This window comes from Onychostruthus taczanowskii, unplaced genomic scaffold, assembly GCF_017590055.1.
Source record: "Onychostruthus taczanowskii isolate IOZ18803 unplaced genomic scaffold, ASM1759005v1 scaffold254, whole genome shotgun sequence".
Taxonomy (NCBI): Eukaryota; Metazoa; Chordata; class Aves; order Passeriformes; family Passeridae; genus Onychostruthus; species Onychostruthus taczanowskii.
Genome location: NW_024499841.1, coordinates 133,122 through 151,035, shown reverse-complemented (window position 1 = coordinate 151,035; position 17,914 = coordinate 133,122). Strand labels below are relative to the sequence as shown.

At 45.8% G+C, this 17,914-nt stretch overlaps 1 protein-coding gene across 1 annotated transcript in view; it reads left to right on the top strand.

Moving 5' to 3' along the window:
• ELP3 (elongator acetyltransferase complex subunit 3) overlaps positions 1–17,914 on the top strand; it is an 84,343-nt gene that overhangs the window by 19,193 nt on the left and 47,236 nt on the right. Inside the window, exon 6 of the mRNA XM_041407136.1 lies at positions 13,560–13,579. Coding sequence (XP_041263070.1) covers positions 13,560–13,579 — 20 coding nt within the window. The remainder of the gene's footprint in view (positions 1–13,559; positions 13,580–17,914) is intronic.

Here is a 17,914-nt window from a genome sequence, read left to right as displayed (position 1 = left end):
TGATTCTGTGAAATCCCCAAATTGTTCCTGAGAAAGGCATTTGGTTCTTTCTGAAACACCAGGGCTCCAAACATCTCCAATTTTCTCTCTTTGTGCTGAGCATCGCTTTGTTCCCAGCTTTCCTTCTGCATCACAGCCAAAACTGGTTTGGGAAATCGTCCTGCTTGCGTTGTTATCCCTCACAAATGGGATTTTTCCCAGTTCAGCGTGGGCTTGGTAGCCTGGCAGGGCTGGTCATGATTTTTAAAAAGAAATCAGTTTAGAAGTGCTTGGGACAGGGGTGGGTGCTGGGCTTGGCACTGCTGGTTGGGCTTAAAGGGCTTTTCAAAGCTTAAAAAATTCACAATTCTGTGATTCTGGATTGGGAAGGAGCTGCAGGTTGGCACAGGAAACATCACCCTCACCCATAGCAGGTCCAGATCTTCAGAGGGCTTCAAACTTCTGGTTCTCTGAACCATTCCTTCCCTTTTTTATGGCTTTGTCACATCTTTCAGGATGACTTTTTGGCTTCTTTTCTTTGGGTGTCATTGCCAAGTGCTGCTAGTGGGAGTTCAGGGAAATGGGAAATCTGTGGGAGCAAGGACAGGAGCTTTGGGATGTCTGGTTGAAACCATCCCATGCTTTCATGCCTGATCTCTTTGTCCAAGCTGGGATGATCAGTGGTGTGCTGGATTTCCCATATCTAAGATGAATTGTTGGGTTTTTTCCCTGACATTCACATATTGATCTGAGATTTCAACTCTCTGGCTCGTGGTGAAGCAAAGCGTGAGCCCTCCTCACCTGATAAATTGAATATGGGACATTTTACAAGCACTCCGTGTGTTTTCCTCTTCCAGACATATTGCAAAATGCGTTTAGCTGATGTGTCAGGGCTCAGTTGTATTTATCAGGACAAGATTTTGTTTTGTTCAGCTGCAAAAACCCCAGAGCACCTCCCTCTTTACGTAGATGGAGTACAGAGAGGTTCTTGTTCCCATCGTGTGGCAGATGAATTCCTGCCCTCTGGCTACCAGAAATGCTTTCAACAACACATTGGGGTTGTAGCTTTCTCTGAAGCATTTGACAAATCTCAGTGACTTTGCCTGGATTTCTAAAAACCCTTCACCGGATTGCAGGAACAAGAGTGGAGGTTTTGCATGCAGAAATGACTGGGAGGTATTAAGAGATGGATTAAATGATCAATTAACACAGCAGAGGGAGGTCATTAGTGGTGTCCCTGTGCTGGAACAGGTTGTTTTGACCTGTTGTGAAAGGGCAGGAGAAAATAATTTTAGATACAAAGCATTGTTTATAAAAGAGATTTTTCCTTTTTTTTTTTCTTTTTTTTTTTTTTTTTTTCCTACAGAATAACGATCTCCAAGTTGGCTGCTGCCACTCAGGAATAAGATTTTAAAGTTTTAGTTGATAACTGTGAGAAACACAGCCCTGGTGCTTGGTGTTATTTAAAAAACCAGCTCAGTGTGAGGAATTACAGTGATGGGAATAGAGAGAAAACTGGGAAATGGTGTCGTGGAGCTGCCTCGTTCACAGCTTGAACCTTGCTCATTTCTTCCCTTTAAAAACCAGGGAGGAGGAAAATGATGCTGTGGAAGCAGGGAAAAGATATTTGAGAGAGATATAATAGAGATTTATGAGGTCCTGGGTGGCACAGAGAAAAGAAGGATAAATGTTTATTTTCTCTGACACAACAAGAACTGTTGGTGAAATGGGAATTAAATCCAAAGGAATAATTTCCATGTTCAGGCTGAGAGTGACCAAACACAATTCTTGGGAAAAATATCCAGTGGGAACTGCCTGATCCTGAAGGATACCACAAGCACTAAAAAAATCAGGGAGTGCAATTCCAGACTCAGGTCTCCCTAAATTTCAGTGTGAGGAATCTGGGACCTCGTGTTGCTGCTGGGAAAAACACGAAGCCATCATTTCCAAACTGTAACTTGGCTCTGCTCACTGGGAAGAGCAGACAGCTCACATAAGGGAGGAGGAGATAAGCACTGCTTTGCCTAAATTAGCCTTGTTTGGGGTTTTTTTTTCCCCCCTCTAAACATTTATTCTTTTAATGGGGGTGGGTAAAAAAAAAAAGAGGTCGCAACTCAGCTCCTGTTCCAGCCACGCATTTTCCTTGTTGGAAATATTTCACTCCAGCATATGTTAATTAATCCTGGTGTTTGCAGTTACAGCTGGCTAATAATTTGTTGCTGAAAAAAACCAACAAAACTTCTCTAAATTGCTGTTGCCGTGAACTTGATGGATGGGAGCTCAGAAAACACCGCAGGCTCGAAAAACCCAGCAGTGTGAGGTCTTGTCAGGGTTTTTTTTTTTTTTTTTTTTTTTTTTTGTTTTGCTTCCTGAGCTAAGACAGGACCTGCTTGGATGTGTCTGAGAGCAGGCAGTGATTATGGCTTTTGGGATAATTACGCATTTATCAGCCCAGCATGGCAGGAGCGGAGCGTGGCTCCGGCCTGCTTGTCAGGAGTGGCAGGATCCCTCCAGACCTTGCCCAGAGGTCCTTGATGGAAGCTGTGAGGGAAATAAAAATAAACCAAACCACTCTTCCCTCTCCAGCAGCCTCTATTTCTGCTCCTCGTTACAGCCAGGCGGTTAATTAGTCCATGCAAACATCCTGCTTGGATCAGGCCTGAAGTGTCTCTGAACTGAGCCACTTGTGCTCGTGCTGGGCCTCTTTTCCAAGGATTTTCAGTGGTAGAGCCATTCCTTGGAGTTAAAACTTGGTAAAAATACTGAGAAAGAAAAATAAAAAGAGCAGGAAACGGGTGTGGTTTGGGGTTTTTACCTCAGAATGGATTAGGCCTGATGTGTGTCTGAACTGTGCCACTTGTGCTCATGCTGGACCTTTTTTCCGTGGGTTCCTTGGAGTTAAAACTTGGTAAAAATATTGAGAAAGAAAAATAAAAAGAGCAGGAAACGGGTGTGGTTTGGGGTTTTTACCTCAGAATGGATTAGGCCTGATGTGTGTCTGAACTGTGCCACTTCTGCTCAAGCTGGACCTTTTTTCCCTGGGTTTTTGGGTGGCAGAGCCATTCCATGGGGTTAAAACTTGGTAAAAACATGAAAAAAGAGAGTAAACAGGTATGTTTTAGTGGTTTTTACCTCAGAAGAGATTGGGCCTGAAGTGTGTCTGAACTGAGCAACTTGTGCTTGTGAGGTGCCTTTTCTTCTTGGGAGGGTTTTTGGGTGGCAGAGCCATTCCTTGGGTTGAAATGTGGTAAAAATACTGAAAAAGACAAAATAACTCATGTGTTGTAGGGTTTTTACCTCAGAATGGATGAGGCCTGAAGTGTCTGTGAACTGAGCCACTTATGTTCAAACTGGGCCTTTTTTCCAAGGATTTTCAGTGGTAGAGTCATTCCATGGGGTTAAAACTTGGTAAAGACATGAAAAAAGAGAGTAAACAAGTGGGGGTTTTTTACCTCTGAACGGATTGGGCCTGAAGAGTGTCTGAACTGAGCCACTTGTGCTTTTGCTGGGCCTTTTTTCCAGGGTTTTTTTGGTGGCACTTCTTGGGAGGGTTTTTGGGTGGCAGAGCCATTCCTTGGGTTGAAATGTGGTAAAAATACTGAAAAAGACAAAATAACTCATGTGTTGTAGGGTTTTTACCTCAGAATGGATGAAGCCTGAAGTGTCTGTGAACTGAGCCACTTATGTTCAAACTGGGCCTTTTTTCCAAGGATTTTCAGTGGTAGAGTCATTCCAACAGGGGAGTTTGATGGGTTAAAATGTGGTAAAAACGTTGTGAAAGAGAAGCAAACCCCGTGTGTTGTAGGGGTTTTACCTCAGAATGGATCGGGCCTGAAGTGTGTCTGAACTGTACCAGTTGTGCTTGTGCTGTGCCTTTTCTTCTTGAAAGGGATTGTGGGTGGCAGAGCCGTTCCTTGGGGGTTAAAATGCAGTAAAAATACTGAGAAAGAGAAAACAACTGCTGTGTTTTAGGTTTTTTACCTCAGAATGGATGAGGCCTGAAGAGTGTCTGAACTGAGCCACTTCCAGTCATGTTTTGTCTTTTTTCTGTGGGTTTTTGGGTGGTAGAGCCATTCCTTGGGGTTAAAATGTGGTGAAAATCCTGAGAAATGGGAGAAAGCAGGTGTGCTCTAGGTTTTTTTTTCCTCAGAATGATTAGGCCTGAAGTGTGTCTCATCTGAGCCACTTGGGCTTCTGCTGTGCCTTTTCTTCTTAGGAGGGATTTTGGGCGGTACTGCAACTCCTTGGGGGTTAAAACGTGGTAAAAACACTGAGAAAGATAAGTAAACAGGGGAGTTTGATGGGTTAAAATGTGGTAAAAACGTTGTGAAAGAGAAGCAAACCCCGTGTGTTGTAGGGGTTTTACCTCAGAATGGATCGGGCCTGAAGTGTGTCTGAACTGTACCAGTTGTGCTTGTGCTGTGCCTTTTCTTCTTGAAAGGGATTTTGGGTGGCAGAGCCGTTCCTTGGGGGTTAAAATGCAGTAAAAATACTGAGAAAGAGAAAACAACTGCTGTGTTTTAGGTTTTTTACCTCAGAATGGATGAGGCCTGAAGAGTGTCTGAACTGAGCCACTTCCAGTCATGTTTTGTCTTTTTTCTGTGGGTTTTTGGGTGGTTAGAGCCATTCCTTGGAGTTAAAATGTGGTAAAAACATTGAGAAAGAATAGAAAACTGGTGTGTTTTAGGGTTTTTACCTCAGAGTGGATTAGGCCTGAAGTGGGTCTGAACTGAGCCACTTCTGCTCATCTTGGGCATTTTTTCCGTGGGTTTTTGAGTGGCAGAGCCATTCATTGGAGTTAAAATGTGGTGAGAATACTGAGAAAGAGAAGGAAATGTGTGTGGTTTATGGATTAAAATGTGGTAAAAACATTGCGAAAGAGAAGAAAATGGATGTGTTTTAGGTTTTTTACCTCAGAATGGATCGGGTTTGAAGTATCTTTTAACTGAGCCACTTGTGCTTATTCTCTGCCTTTTCTTCTTGGGAGGGATTTTTGGTAGCAGAGCCAGTTCCATGGGGGTTAAAATGTGATAAAAACATTGAGAAAGAGAAAATAAGCTGGTGTGTTGTGGGGGTTTTGCCTCAGAATGGATTAGGCCTGATGGGTCTCTGAACTGAGCCACTTCCACTCATGTTTTGCCTTTTTTTTCCATGGGATTTTAGGCGGCAGAGCCATTCCTTGGAGTTAAAATGTGGTAAAAACATTGAGAAAGAGTAGAAAACTGGTGTGTTTTAGTGTTTTTACCTCAGAAAGAATCCCATTGTGTATTTTAAACCAAGGGACACAGCAGGAGGAAGCAGAATTATCTGTTGGTGGCATCTCATGAAGGAAAAAAAGTTGTTCTCCCTTATCTTTTAGCAGGCATAGATGCCATTACCTTATCAGAAGTGGAAAATGGTGTTTTAGTCAATAAATGGATGTATTTTTAGTAACTTTTTTCAGGATTTGAAAGCTTGAACCTTGGCTGCTAAGAAACCAAACTGCTCTGTCGTAGTCCTGCTGCTGGTGATAAAGCAAGCACTGAAATGTTGTAATAAAAATGTTGTAATAAAAAGGGAGCAGCATAAAGTCAAATAATTGGCATTTGAGCTTTCAGAAATGCCTGCTCTGGGCAATCATCAAACCTGCAGCTTTTGAAACATGTCAGCTGAGTAAGATGCCACCTGCTTTGTCAGAATATTCCCTGATTCTGGGTTTATTCACAGGGAATTGTGGCTGCTGAATGAATTCTTGCTGGCTGTGTTTCACAGGCTGCCCTGTGATAAAGCAGAGTTGGTAAAGATCAAGATCAAGGAGGTAATTTAAGTAATGGGTGAGGATGTGTTATATGAGATCCTCGTGGGTTATAGTGACAGTTTTTCCTTCAGAAACCTGTGGGGTCATTTTGGGGCTTAATTCTAGGTTTGTGGATGTCACTGAGCAGTGTCACTGTGTGACACCCAGGCCTTTGCTGCTGCTGCTCAAGGGCACCAAAAATGTATTTATGACAGGTTAAATCTGTTTGAGGTGCTGGATCTTCCCAGTCTTTGCTCTTCCCCAAGTTAAGACCAGGAACTTTCTGGCCAGGACTCATTTGGTCGCTGATTAAAATTCTTGATTTTTCTCACCCAACCCTCCAAACACTCCAGTCTTTCCACAGGACTCTGTTTGAGGTGCTGGATCTTCCCAGTCTTTCCACAGGATTCTGAGGGTCTTTTCTAAGGACATTTCTGTCCTCCAAGGACATGGAGGGGCTGCAGCATGTCCAGGGAAGGGTTTGGAGTCCCAGGAGCGGCAGAGGGAGCTGGGAAAGGGGCTCAGCCTGGAGAAAAGGAGGCTCCAGAGGGAATTTTCCTCTCTGGAATTCCCTGACAGGAGGTGACAGCCAGGTGGTATCAGGATCTCTCCCAGGGAACAGGGTCAGGATGAGAGGAAACGGCCTCAAGGTGTGCCAGGAGAGGTTCAGGTTGGATATTGGGAACAATTCCTGCCTGGAAAGCTGCTCAGGGCAGGGCTGGAGTCCCCATCCCTGGAGGGATTTAAAATCCCTGTGGATGTGGCACTTGGGGACACAGATCAGTGGTGGCCCTGGCCATGCTGGGGGGTGGTTGGACTCCATGATCCTGGAGGTCTTTTCAAACCGAAATAATTAAGTTTGCAAATATTTGCAGGTTTGTTTTTGTCTGTGGTTTTTTTGGGATGGGCCAAGGGAGGATGAGCAGCTTTCCCTGCCCAGCTGTGACCACTCACCTTGCAGGATTTGGGTTTGGAGCACCACTTTTTGTGGTGAGATTTGGAATCCAGTCCATTACCAACAGCAGTAATATGAACACCCCTATAATTTATTCCATCTTTGCCTTCAGGAATCACAAAATCCTGGAATGGTTTGGGCAGGAAGGGGCCTTAAAGCCCACCCTGTTCCACCCCCTGCTGTGGCCAGGGACACCTTCCACTGGGCCAGGGGGATGCCCAGCCCGGCCTTGGACACTTCCAGGGTACAGGTTAAATCTGTTTGAGGTGCTGGATCTTCCCAGTCTTTCCACAGGATTCTGAGGGTCTTTTCTAAGGACATTTCTGTCCTCCAAGGACATGGAGGGGCTGCAGCATGTCCAGGGAAGGGTTTGGAGTCCCAGGAGCGGCAGAGGGAGCTGGGAAAGGGGCTCAGCCTGGAGAAAAGGAGGCTCCAGAGGGAATTTTCCTCTCTGGAATTCCCTGACAGGAGGTGACAGCCAGGTGGTATCAGGATCTCTCCCAGGGAACAGGGTCAGGATGAGAGGAAACGGCCTCAAGGTGTGCCAGGAGAGGTTCAGGTTGGATATTGGGAACAATTCCTGCCTGGAAAGCTGCTCAGGGCAGGGCTGGAGTCCCCATCCCTGGAGGGATTTAAAATCCCTGTGGATGTGGCACTTGGGGACACAGATCAGTGGTGGCCCTGGCCATGCTGGGGGGTGGTTGGACTCCATGATCCTGGAGGTCTTTTCAAACCGAAATAATTAAGTTTGCAAATATTTGCAGGTTTGTTTTTGTCTGTGGTTTTTTTGGGATGGGCCAAGGGAGGATGAGCAGCTTTCCCTGCCCAGCTGTGACCACTCACCTTGCAGGATTTGGGTTTGGAGCACCACTTTTTGTGGTGAGATTTGGAATCCAGTCCATTACCAACAGCAGTAATATGAACACCCCTATAATTTATTCCATCTTTGCCTTCAGGAATCACAAAATCCTGGAATGGTTTGGGCAGGAAGGGGCCTTAAAGCCCACCCTGTTCCACCCCCTGCCATGGCCAGGGACACCTTCCACTGGGCCAGGGGGATGCCCAGCCCGGCCTTGGACACTTCCAGGGTGGAGTATGCTGGAATGTCCTGCAGACAATATTTTGGGGTTGGCTGAGTTGGTTTAGATCCTTCTTTCCAATTTTTTTAGGGTGGCTGTGTTGGTTTAGATCCTTCTTTCCAATTTTTTTAGGGTGGCTGTGTTGGTTTAGATCCTTCTTTCCAATTTTTTTAGGGTGGCTGTGTTGGTTTAGATCCTTCTTTCCAATTTTTTTAGGGTGGCTGTGTTGGTTTAGATCCTTCTTTCCAATTTTTTTAGGGTGGCTGTGTTGGTTTAGATCCTTCTTTCCAATTTTTTTAGGGTGGCTGTGTTGGTTTAGATCCTTCTTTCCAATTTTTTTAGGGTGGCTGTGTTGGTTTAGATCCTTCTTTCCAATTTTTTTAGGGTGGCTGTGTTGGTTTAGATCCTTCTTTCCAATTTTTTTAGGGTGGCTGTGTTGGTTTAGATCCTTCTTTCCAATTTTTTTAGGGTGGCTGTGTTGGTTTAGATCCTTCTTTCCAATTTTTTGCGGTGGCTGTGTTGGTTTGGATCCTTCTTTCCAATTTTGTGGGGTGGCTGTGTTGGATCCTTCTTTCCTAAACATTTTCTGGTGATCGCTTCGCTTCTGCCTTTGAGCCTCTTCTTCTTGCAGCTTCTGCTGCTTCCTGCACCTCTTCCTCCTCTTTTTTTTTTTTTTTTTTTGCCTTTTTCTGTTTTCTGCTTCTCCAAAAATCAGTAGACCAGAGAGGAAGGTTGAAGGTGTGACATTCTCAGTGTGAGCCCACCCGTGCTGCTGCCAGAGTCGGAGCTGGCTCCCGGCCATCCCCATCCCGGCTGGGGATTTGGGATTTGGGATTTGGGAAGCTGCCCCGGCCGGGCTGTGAATAATTGAGTCTTTGATCTTCAGGACTCTCAGCTGACGAGGCTTTTGTCTGGAGAGCAGAGTTTAATGGAGAGGCTTTGTTAACAGAGCTGTTCGTGCCAGAGCTGCGCTGTTTTTTCTCTGCGGGAGAAAGTGTTCCAGACCCCGGGTCTGGTGGAGGAGTAGCTGCCTTGTAGATCTGAAAAAAACGAGTTTATTTAAGAGGCCAGTTCTGATTTAAAGGTCTGTTTAATGCAGCAGCGTTCCCCGCAAATTCACTCAAAAGATTTGCCAGTGATTAAAATTAATTATCTCACCTTTATTTCTCCCCATTTCAGACAGTGCCGTAATCACTGACTTCACAAAATCTGCCTGCACAAATCTTTTTAAGGCTTCTGTGGATCTTAATTTGCATGACTTGGCAGCTGCCTCATTTGCATAATGAACCTCTGTGGTCAGCCGATTATTAAAATTGCCCCTCTCTCATCTCGTGCTGTTCTCTTGTCTCGATTCCTGATTATTCCTGGGATGATGCGGGGGATCCTCAGCAGTGCCGTGCTACAAACACCAAATTATTCTGTATTCCAGGGAAGGAGGAGAAATATTCCAAGGGGTTTGTTGGTGCTTGAGAAGGTAAAATTCATCTCCTGTGGAGCCAGGCTGGGAGAGCTGGGAATGTTCACATGGAGAAGGATCCAGGGAATCCTCAGAATCCCTTCCTGAGCCTAAAGGGGATCCAGGGGAGCTGGAATTTGGGAAAGGGCTGGAGGGCCAGGAGCCAGGGAATGGCTTCCACTGGGAAAGGGGAGCTTGGGGTGGGATTTGGGAAGGAATTCCTGGCCAGAAAATCCCTGGATCCCTGGCAGTGTCCAAGGAAAGGCTGGAGCACCCTGGGATAGCAGGAAGTGTCAGGATTGGAATGGAATGGGATTGAAGGTCTCTTCCCACCCAAGCCAAGCTCGAATTCCAGGATTCCATGGGATGGGAAGGCAGCAGAGAAGATGGAAGCCCAGGCTGCAGGAATGGCTTTTCCAGCAAGTTGGACCCTGCAGTTTGGGATAGCAGAAAAATTCCATGTCCACAGAAGGGGCTGGAAAGGGAGGAGCTTGAAGGACCCTGAAGGAGGGGAGGGAAGAATTCCCACCCCAAATCCTTCCCTTCCTGACCTTTTCCCAGCACAGGGATGAAGCAAGGAGGGAGAAGTGGGATTTGCACAGGGAGAAGCTCCTCTCCAAATTTTGGGAAAAATCCCAACATAGCAGGGAAAGGGGAGCTTGGGGTGGGACTTCCTGGCAGGGCTGGAATTCCCAGAGAATCCCTGGGAGTGTCCAAGGAAAGATTGGAGCACCCTGGGATCGTGGGAGAAGTTTGGGTTGGAATGGGATGGGATTTGAGATCCATGGATCCCACCCAGAGCATTCCAGGATTGTGGAATTCCCTGGGATGGGTGGGGCTCTGAGCTCAGGTCCCTGGAATCTCTCAGGGTTTTCTCTGTCCGGTCACTCAATTTCAATCAGTAATTCTTCATCAGGTCTTGACCTTCTGTGTCTGGCTATCCTGAAATCCCTCCCTTCGGAGTTCCCTGTGTTCCCTTCCCAGATTTTCCTGCTTGGAAAGAGGCAATTCCCTCTTCCATCACCACAGGATTCCTGCAGGATCTGTGGCTGGAGCTCTGTTGTTTTCAAAGATCCCTTGCTGCCAAATCCATCGTGTCCACCACCACCATAAATCCCCTGGATCCTGTTCCTGGGCTCCCAGGGATGGGCAGAAACACGGAATATCCCTGAAATCCTGCAGGGAATCTGACCCGGAGCAGATGTCAGACACCAGAAAAGAGCCCAGCACAACGTTTCACCCATTCCACGGATTTCCAAAGCGGAAAATGATTGTCGCTGACCCCGACGGTTTCTAATGGCATTCTGCTGTTTGTGCCCCTGGGCTTGTGTTGAAAATCGTGTTCAAATCCTCATTTCTCAGGGCTGGCAGCAGCCATCCATCCCAGAGCTGGGATTTATCCCTGCAAATCCACGTCCCGTGCTAAACCGCAACAGGACGGAAAAAAACATCCAGCAGTTTTTCTAGGAACGGGGCAGGATTCTATTCTGAGCAGCACCAGAAATCTCTGGAAAAAAAAATATTTTGGGTTGAAGTCACAGAATCATGAGCTTTCTGTATGATTCAGCAGCCAAATTACCCCTGACTGCATAAATAGTGGGAAATTGGATGGGAATAGGCAAATCATGTCCCAGCTGGATGCGGTTGCGGCGCGGCTGCGGAGCTGGGCGGCTTTTTTTGGTAGCAGAAGGCCACAAAAAGCTGAGAATAGGGGTGGGAATGATGCAAGAATTCCAATTTGGGAACAGGGATATGGGATCGGAAAAGGATGAGCTTTGAGGGCCCTTCCAACCCAAGGCATCCTGGGATTTTGGGAGTGATTAGTGGACAGGAGGCAGAACTCCTTGGGTCTGACTCCCTGGTTCCTCAATGGCAGCACGACCTAAAATTTAGGAGATTCCTGGAGGGAATTTTGCTGGATTGTTGGCAGAGAGCTGGAGAGGGACAAGGGGGGAATGGCTTCCCACTGGGAAAGGGGAGATTTGGGTGGGATCTTCAGAAAGAATTCCTGGCTGCGTTGGAATTCCCAGAGAATCCTTGGGAGTGTCCAAGGAAGGGTTGGAGCAGCTTGGGATGATGGGGTGGGAATGGGGTGGGATTGAAGCTCCATGGATCCCATCCCAAACCATTCCAGGATTCTGGGATCCAGGACACTCAGGATTTTTATGGAATTCAAGGATGAAAAAGGGAAGGGAGACCCTTCCTGGAGTCTCAAAATTCCCAGTGAAGCCCCTGGATCCCAAAATTTCTTCCCGAAGAGGAGTCGGGATGGGGATGGATGCAATGGCAGGCTGGGAGAGCTGGGAATGGAGGGAATTCCCTGGGAGAAGGGGAAGAATTTGGGAAGAAATTCCTGGAGTATCCCAGGGTATCCTGGTGATCACAAAAAACTCCAAATCCCCACCCAAAAATCCTATTAAAAAAAAAATAGGAAAAAGTTCTTCCCTGTGAAGGTGGGGAGGCCCTGGAATGGAATTCTCAGGGAATTTGTGGCTGCCCCATCCCTGGAAGTGTCCAAGGCCAGCTTGGAGCCACCTGGGATGGTGGAAGGTGCCTGAAATGATCTTTAAGGTCCCTTCCCACCCAAACCATTCTGGAATTTTGGGATTCAAAAGCTTTTCCCACTGATGAAGGTGCTATTCCAGTTTTCCTATTTTTTTTTTCCTCTGCTGACTGGAAAATCCCTGTCTGTGCTTTCAACTGAGAGATCCTCACAATTTGGTTAAAAAACCCCTTCAATCCCTGGTGTAAATCCATATTTTGGAGATGCCCCTGCTCCAGTGTTTCCTGCCCTTCCCAGCTCAGCCCCAGCACTGGAGAATGTGGAAATTTAATACAAAACAGCGTCAGATTGATTTTTTTAAATTATTTTTAATAAAATACCAAATGTAATTTAGTTGTATAATGCAGCTTTGTGCTGGGTAATAATACCCAGTTCAGCTTTTATGGTTCACTCTGTGATAATTCCCTCCAGAAAATGGCAGGTTATGTAAATCCACTAAAGCTTTTAATTCATGTCCACTTCTGATATTTCTTGTGTTTGGCTTCTAAGCCAATAAAATCCCTGCCTTTGGTGTCAGGTTCTGAATGAAACAGATTTTCCTTTTGCAAAGAGGAGAAAATGTTGAATATCCAAATGAACCTTTTGAATTCAAGAGCGGAGAAAAAACACCGAAAAAAAAAATCAAATTTCTCTTTCTTTCTTCTGGAAACGACCGTGATTTAATTATTTTTATCTCCCCTCTGTATTTCCACCCTGATTTTTGGTGTTAATAGGAGCAGGTACCCTTTGTCCCAAGTTATCTAAAGACTTTTTTTTTTTTTTTTTTTGAACTCTTTCGCTCCAATTTCTCTCTCTCTCTCTTAATTTTTGCAAATCACGTCTCGCAAAGTGGGTGTTTGGGAGTCTGCTGTTAATGAATCACACTTTGGCAATGTTTTCCCTGACGTGATAAACAATTGGTGCTCTTGGGCTGTCAGATTAGTGAGCCACAAACTTGGAAATGTTTCACGTAGTTTTTATTGTTGGTTTTTTTTATAAAACGCTTCTTTTGACAGCTTGTCCCCCAAATATCTCTGTATTCATATAGATCTGAACAGTTTGAAGGGAGTTCATATTTTTTTAATGAGTCTGAACCCACTTGGGGATTTTTTTTTTGCTGGTTTTTTTTTTTGAAGTTTGAAGGATTTTGATCGGGTTTTTTTTTTTTAGTGGGGTGGAATTGTGTTTGGTGCTGCTCTGAGAGCTTTATTTCCATTCAAAAATTTCCAGCAGTGTGATGATGAATCTTTCCAGACTCCTAATAAAGACCTGAACTTAGTCATCCTTTCAATTTGGGTGTGCAGGTATGGGAATAACATCCCTCTCTTCCTCAAGGTGTCCCCTTTTCCAGCAGCATTTCCTATTAACACCCAAAAATCATCGTTTGGGGCCATTAAAGAGACTGATACCCCCATCAATATCCTGCTTTGGGACTTAGCCAGCTTTTCTCTGCAGTTCCAAAGGAAGTTTCTCCTCTTCCTGCTGTAAATTTGTGCTCCTGGGCTGAGGTTTTGCTACAAAACCACCTCAAAGTTCAGGAAAAAAAGCTGCAGGGAGTTGATTCCCCCGTGAAAAGGAATTTTCTCTTCGCTGGTCATGGTGGGGATCGATGGTTTCTTTTTGTGAATTTCAGTTTGGGTTCTTTTTTTCCCTTTTTTCCCTCTCTCACAGGTCAGTGACTTCCCATTTGTCATCAGGAGTGGGGGTTTTTTACCAGCTGGAGTAATTAGTCTTCGTTAGACCTCCACTGATAAAGGGGGACATCATTCCAGCTGGCCAGGGACACCAACAGGTCAGGGACACCGTCCCATGGACACCACCCCAGGGACACCATCCCAGGGACACCAACAGCTCAGGGACACCAAGCGGCTCAGGGACATCATTCCAGGGACACCCAACAGCTCAGGGACACCACCCTGGGTCAGGGACATCATTCCAGGGACACCATCCCAGCTGGCCTGGGACACCATTCCAGGTCAGGGACACCAACAGCTGAGGGGCTCCATCCCGGCTGGCCTGGAACACCAACAGGTCAGGGACACCATTCCAGGTCAGGGATACCATTCCAGGTCAGGGATACCATTCCAGGGACACCAACAGCTCCGGAACACCATTCCAGCTGGCCAGGGACACCATTCCAGTTCAAGGACACCATTCCAGGTCAGGGACGCCATCCTGGCTGGCCAAGGACCCCATTCCAGGGAAACCCAACAGGTCAGGGACCCCATCCCAGGGAATCCCAGCAGGTCAGGGATCCATCCCAGCCCTTCCATCTCACAGGTTGATCCAAGTTTTGTCCAGCCTTTCCTTGGATACTCCCAGGGATTCTCTGGGAATTCCAGCCCTGCCAGGAAGTCCCACCCCAAGCTCCCCTTTCCCTGCTATGTTGGGATTTTTCCCAAAATTTGGAGAGGAGCTTCTCCCTGTGCAAATCCCACTTCTCCCTCCTTGCTTCATCCCTGTGCTGGGAAAAGGTCAGGAAGGGAAGGATTTGGGGTGGGAATTCTTCCCTCCCCTCCTTCAGGGTCCTTCAAGCTCCTCCCTTTCCAGCCCCTTCTGTGGACATGGAATTTTTCTGCTATCCCAAACTGCAGGGTCCAACTTGCTGGAAAAGCCATTCCCGCAGCCTGGGGTTCCATCTTCTCTGCTGCCTTCCCATCCCATGGAATCCTGGAATTCGAGCTTGGCTTGGGTGGGAAGAGACCTTCAATCCCATCCCATTCCAACACCGAGACCTCCTGTTATCCCAGGCTGCTCCAGACTTTCCTTGGACACTGCCAGGGATCCAGGGATTCTCTGGGATTTCCATCCCAGCCAGGAATTCCTTCCCAAATCCCAACCCAATCTCCCCTTTCCCAGTGGAAGCCATTCCCTGGCTTCTGGCCCTCCAGCCCTTCTCCCAAGTCCCTCTCCAGCTCTCCTTTCCCTCTGGAAAAAGCTCCAAGGATTCCCTGGATCCTTCCCTTCTCCAGCTGGGCATTCCCAGCTCTCCCATCCTGGCATTGGATCCATCCCCACCACAGCTCCTCCCTGGGAAGGAATTTCAGGAATTCCCTGGGAAGTGGGGACTCCAGGAAGGGTCTCCCTTCCCTTTTCCATCCCCAAAAATTCCTCCCTGGAGATGGATCCTGAATGTCCTGGATCCCAGAATCCCGGAATGGTTTGGGATGGGATCCATGGACCTTCATTCCCATCCCAGGGACACTTCCCACCATCCCAGGGTGATCCAAATCCACCCTGGGACACTCCCAGGGCTCCAAGGATCTGTGGGAATTCTATCCCAGCCTGGAATTCCTTCCCAAATTCCACCCCAAGCTCCCCTTTCCCAGGGGAATCCATTCCCTGGCTCCTGGCCCTCCATCCTTTTCCCAAATTCCAGCTCTCCCGGAGTCCCTTTAGGCTCAGGAAGGGGCTCCAAGGATTCCCTGGATCCTTCTGGAACCCTTCAGCTCCCGTTTCCTTGGCTAATTCCCACTGCTCAGAGAATATTGGAACATTTCATTTATTTCCCTGTCAAAATGAATTAACCCCAGCAGCTTCCCAGCCTCCTTCGTGCCCTTCCGTAGGCAAAAATGGAATTTTGTGGATTGCATTCCTCAGCAGGAAAAAATGGAATTGTGATGTTTTCGTTGGGACTCAGATCCTTTGCTTTTGTTGTACATTGGTTTTTTGATATGTTTTTTTTTTTCCTTTTTTTTTAATGTATCTTTTCTTTCCCTTTTATGCTCTTTTTTAAATGTATCGTTCTTCCCTCTGTTTCACTCTTTCATTTTTCATTTTTTCCATTTTTTCCATTTTTTCCATTTTTAAATGTTTCCATTCTTCCCCTGTATTGTCCTCCTCTTTTTGTTTTTATTTATTCATTCTTTCCCTGTGTTTCACACTCTTTATTTTATCGTCTCCCTCCTTCCCCTGCATTGTCCACCTCATTTTTTTTTATTTATTCATTCTCTCCCTGTGCTGAACACCTCTTTTCCTAATGGCACCATCACTAAATTGAATTTTGGGAGGTAGAACATGGCCCAGAGAAACCCTGCACCTCCTGTAAATATAAATCCCAATTCACAACGCTTTTTGGGGTGTGATTTTTGGGGTGTTTTCCACCTTTTTCCCTCCTCCAGGTGCCTTTTTGGGACAGGAGAGGTGACACTGGCCAGGAGAAATTCCCCAAAGTCATTCCAGGCACACAGAATCCTTAGGGATTGGAAAAAAACCCCACATTTCCAGGAGGAAATATAATTCATTCCTTATCATTTTGACCCAAAAAACCGGTGTGCTCTGTAGGAAAATGTGAGATTTTCTTCACCCCACCCCCCAAACAAACCAATCTCTATTTATTTATTTATTTCAAGCCTGATAAGTCTGAGATTAAAAAAAAAAAAAAAAAAAGCTTTTTTTCTCCTTGTTTTTCATAAATCTGAGGTAATGACAGAGAGATCCTGGCCCCATGGGCAGAGCACATTTCTGTAATTCCCACCTCAAACCAGAGCTGAAAACTTTGGGAATTTCCTGCTCAGAGACTCCAAGGAGGAATCCCAAAGGAATTGGGATCTGCGTGTCACTGCCATGATCCCAAAACCCGAGAAAATCCATTTATTGAGGATTTAAAACTCCTGGTTCCAGGTGGTTTCCTCCTCTGGATGTGGCAGGGTCTCAGTCTGAATTATTACAATTATCAATTTAACAATTAATTCCTCATCAGCTCTTTTTTTTTCCACCCCAAAAATCCATTTTTAAATGTTAAAATCCTTTTTCCCCCCAAATACCCATTTTAAAATCTTAAAATGCTTTTTTCCCCCAAATAATCAATTTTAAAATCTTAAAATCCATTTTGTTTTCCACCTCAAATTCGATTTTTAAAGGCTTTTCCCAGAGCTCCTTGCTCTGAATTTTAGAATTCCTAAAAGGCTATTCAACTTCTCCCAATTTTTGGAGCAAAGTCTTGAAATCCACTTTACGAAAAAAGGTGATTCATGTTTTTTTTTTTTTTTCTGTTGAAACGACCTCGTTTTGCTTCTGTTGTGCTCTGTGTGTGTGGGGGGGGATGTTGTTTTGGGCTGGAAACTTTTTAATATTTCCCTGGTAGCAAAATGTCAGATTACAACCAATTAGGGTAACAGTTTGGAAATTACTTTCTATTATGTTCCATAAGTCATTAGTGAGGTTTCTGAGTGCTTTCAGTGGCTGTGAGGCAGAAAAATATTCAAGAACAGAGCTAGGCATCAAATAATCAAGTTATTGATGCAGCTCCAATTCCACTTCTAATAAGAAAATAATTTTTATTTATGAAGCAAAGCTCCCGTTTGCTCCCCTCAGGCTACTCAAGGTCTTGAGTGATGCTGTCCTTGAAGAGTCTCAGAAAAACACTGTAATACTCCTGAAAAAAAAATAAATAAATCTGAAATAAAACTGGGTGTAGAGCTGCGTGGAGGAGTGGTTGAATCTTCTGGCAGAGAGGGAGGAAAAGATCCTTTAAAAAAATTAAAATTAAATTAATTCAGGGTATAAACGAACACAGGGATGTCCAAAGGGAATTGGATTTTTTATCCAGAGGGATTTGGAGGAGGGAAAGAAAAAAAAAAATCACCTGCAGAGCTCGTCTGAGTGGATGAATTCCAGGAATTGGGAGGAATTGGAATTGGAATTGGAATTGGAATTGGGAGGAATTGGAATTCCAGGAGTTTAGAGGAAAACAGGGATGGGAAGGGATGGAAGTGCCCTGGACTGTCCAGGAATGTGGCACAGAGCCAGGATTTTGGGGGAAGACTTTTCTCCCACTTCCAGTTGGGAATCTCCTGGTGGGGGCCCCAGAGATGGATGAAAAAAAGGGATTTTCTCTGGAACTGTGGGAAATTTGGTCTTTTTTTGGGCTCCAGATCCCCCTGAATGTGGCACAGAGCCAGGATTTTGGGGGAAGACTTTTCTCCCACTTCCAGTTGGGAATCTCCTGGTGGGGGCCCCAGAGATGGAAGGAAAAAGGGATTTTCTCCAGAACTGTGGGAAATTTGGTCTTTTTGGGGCTCCAAATCCCCCCAGGCTCCTGCAGATCTGGGGTTTGGGTTGGTGTCAGTGTGGCAGAACATGGAACCCTCCTGGAATCCCAAAATTTGGGGAGGTTCACATTTCT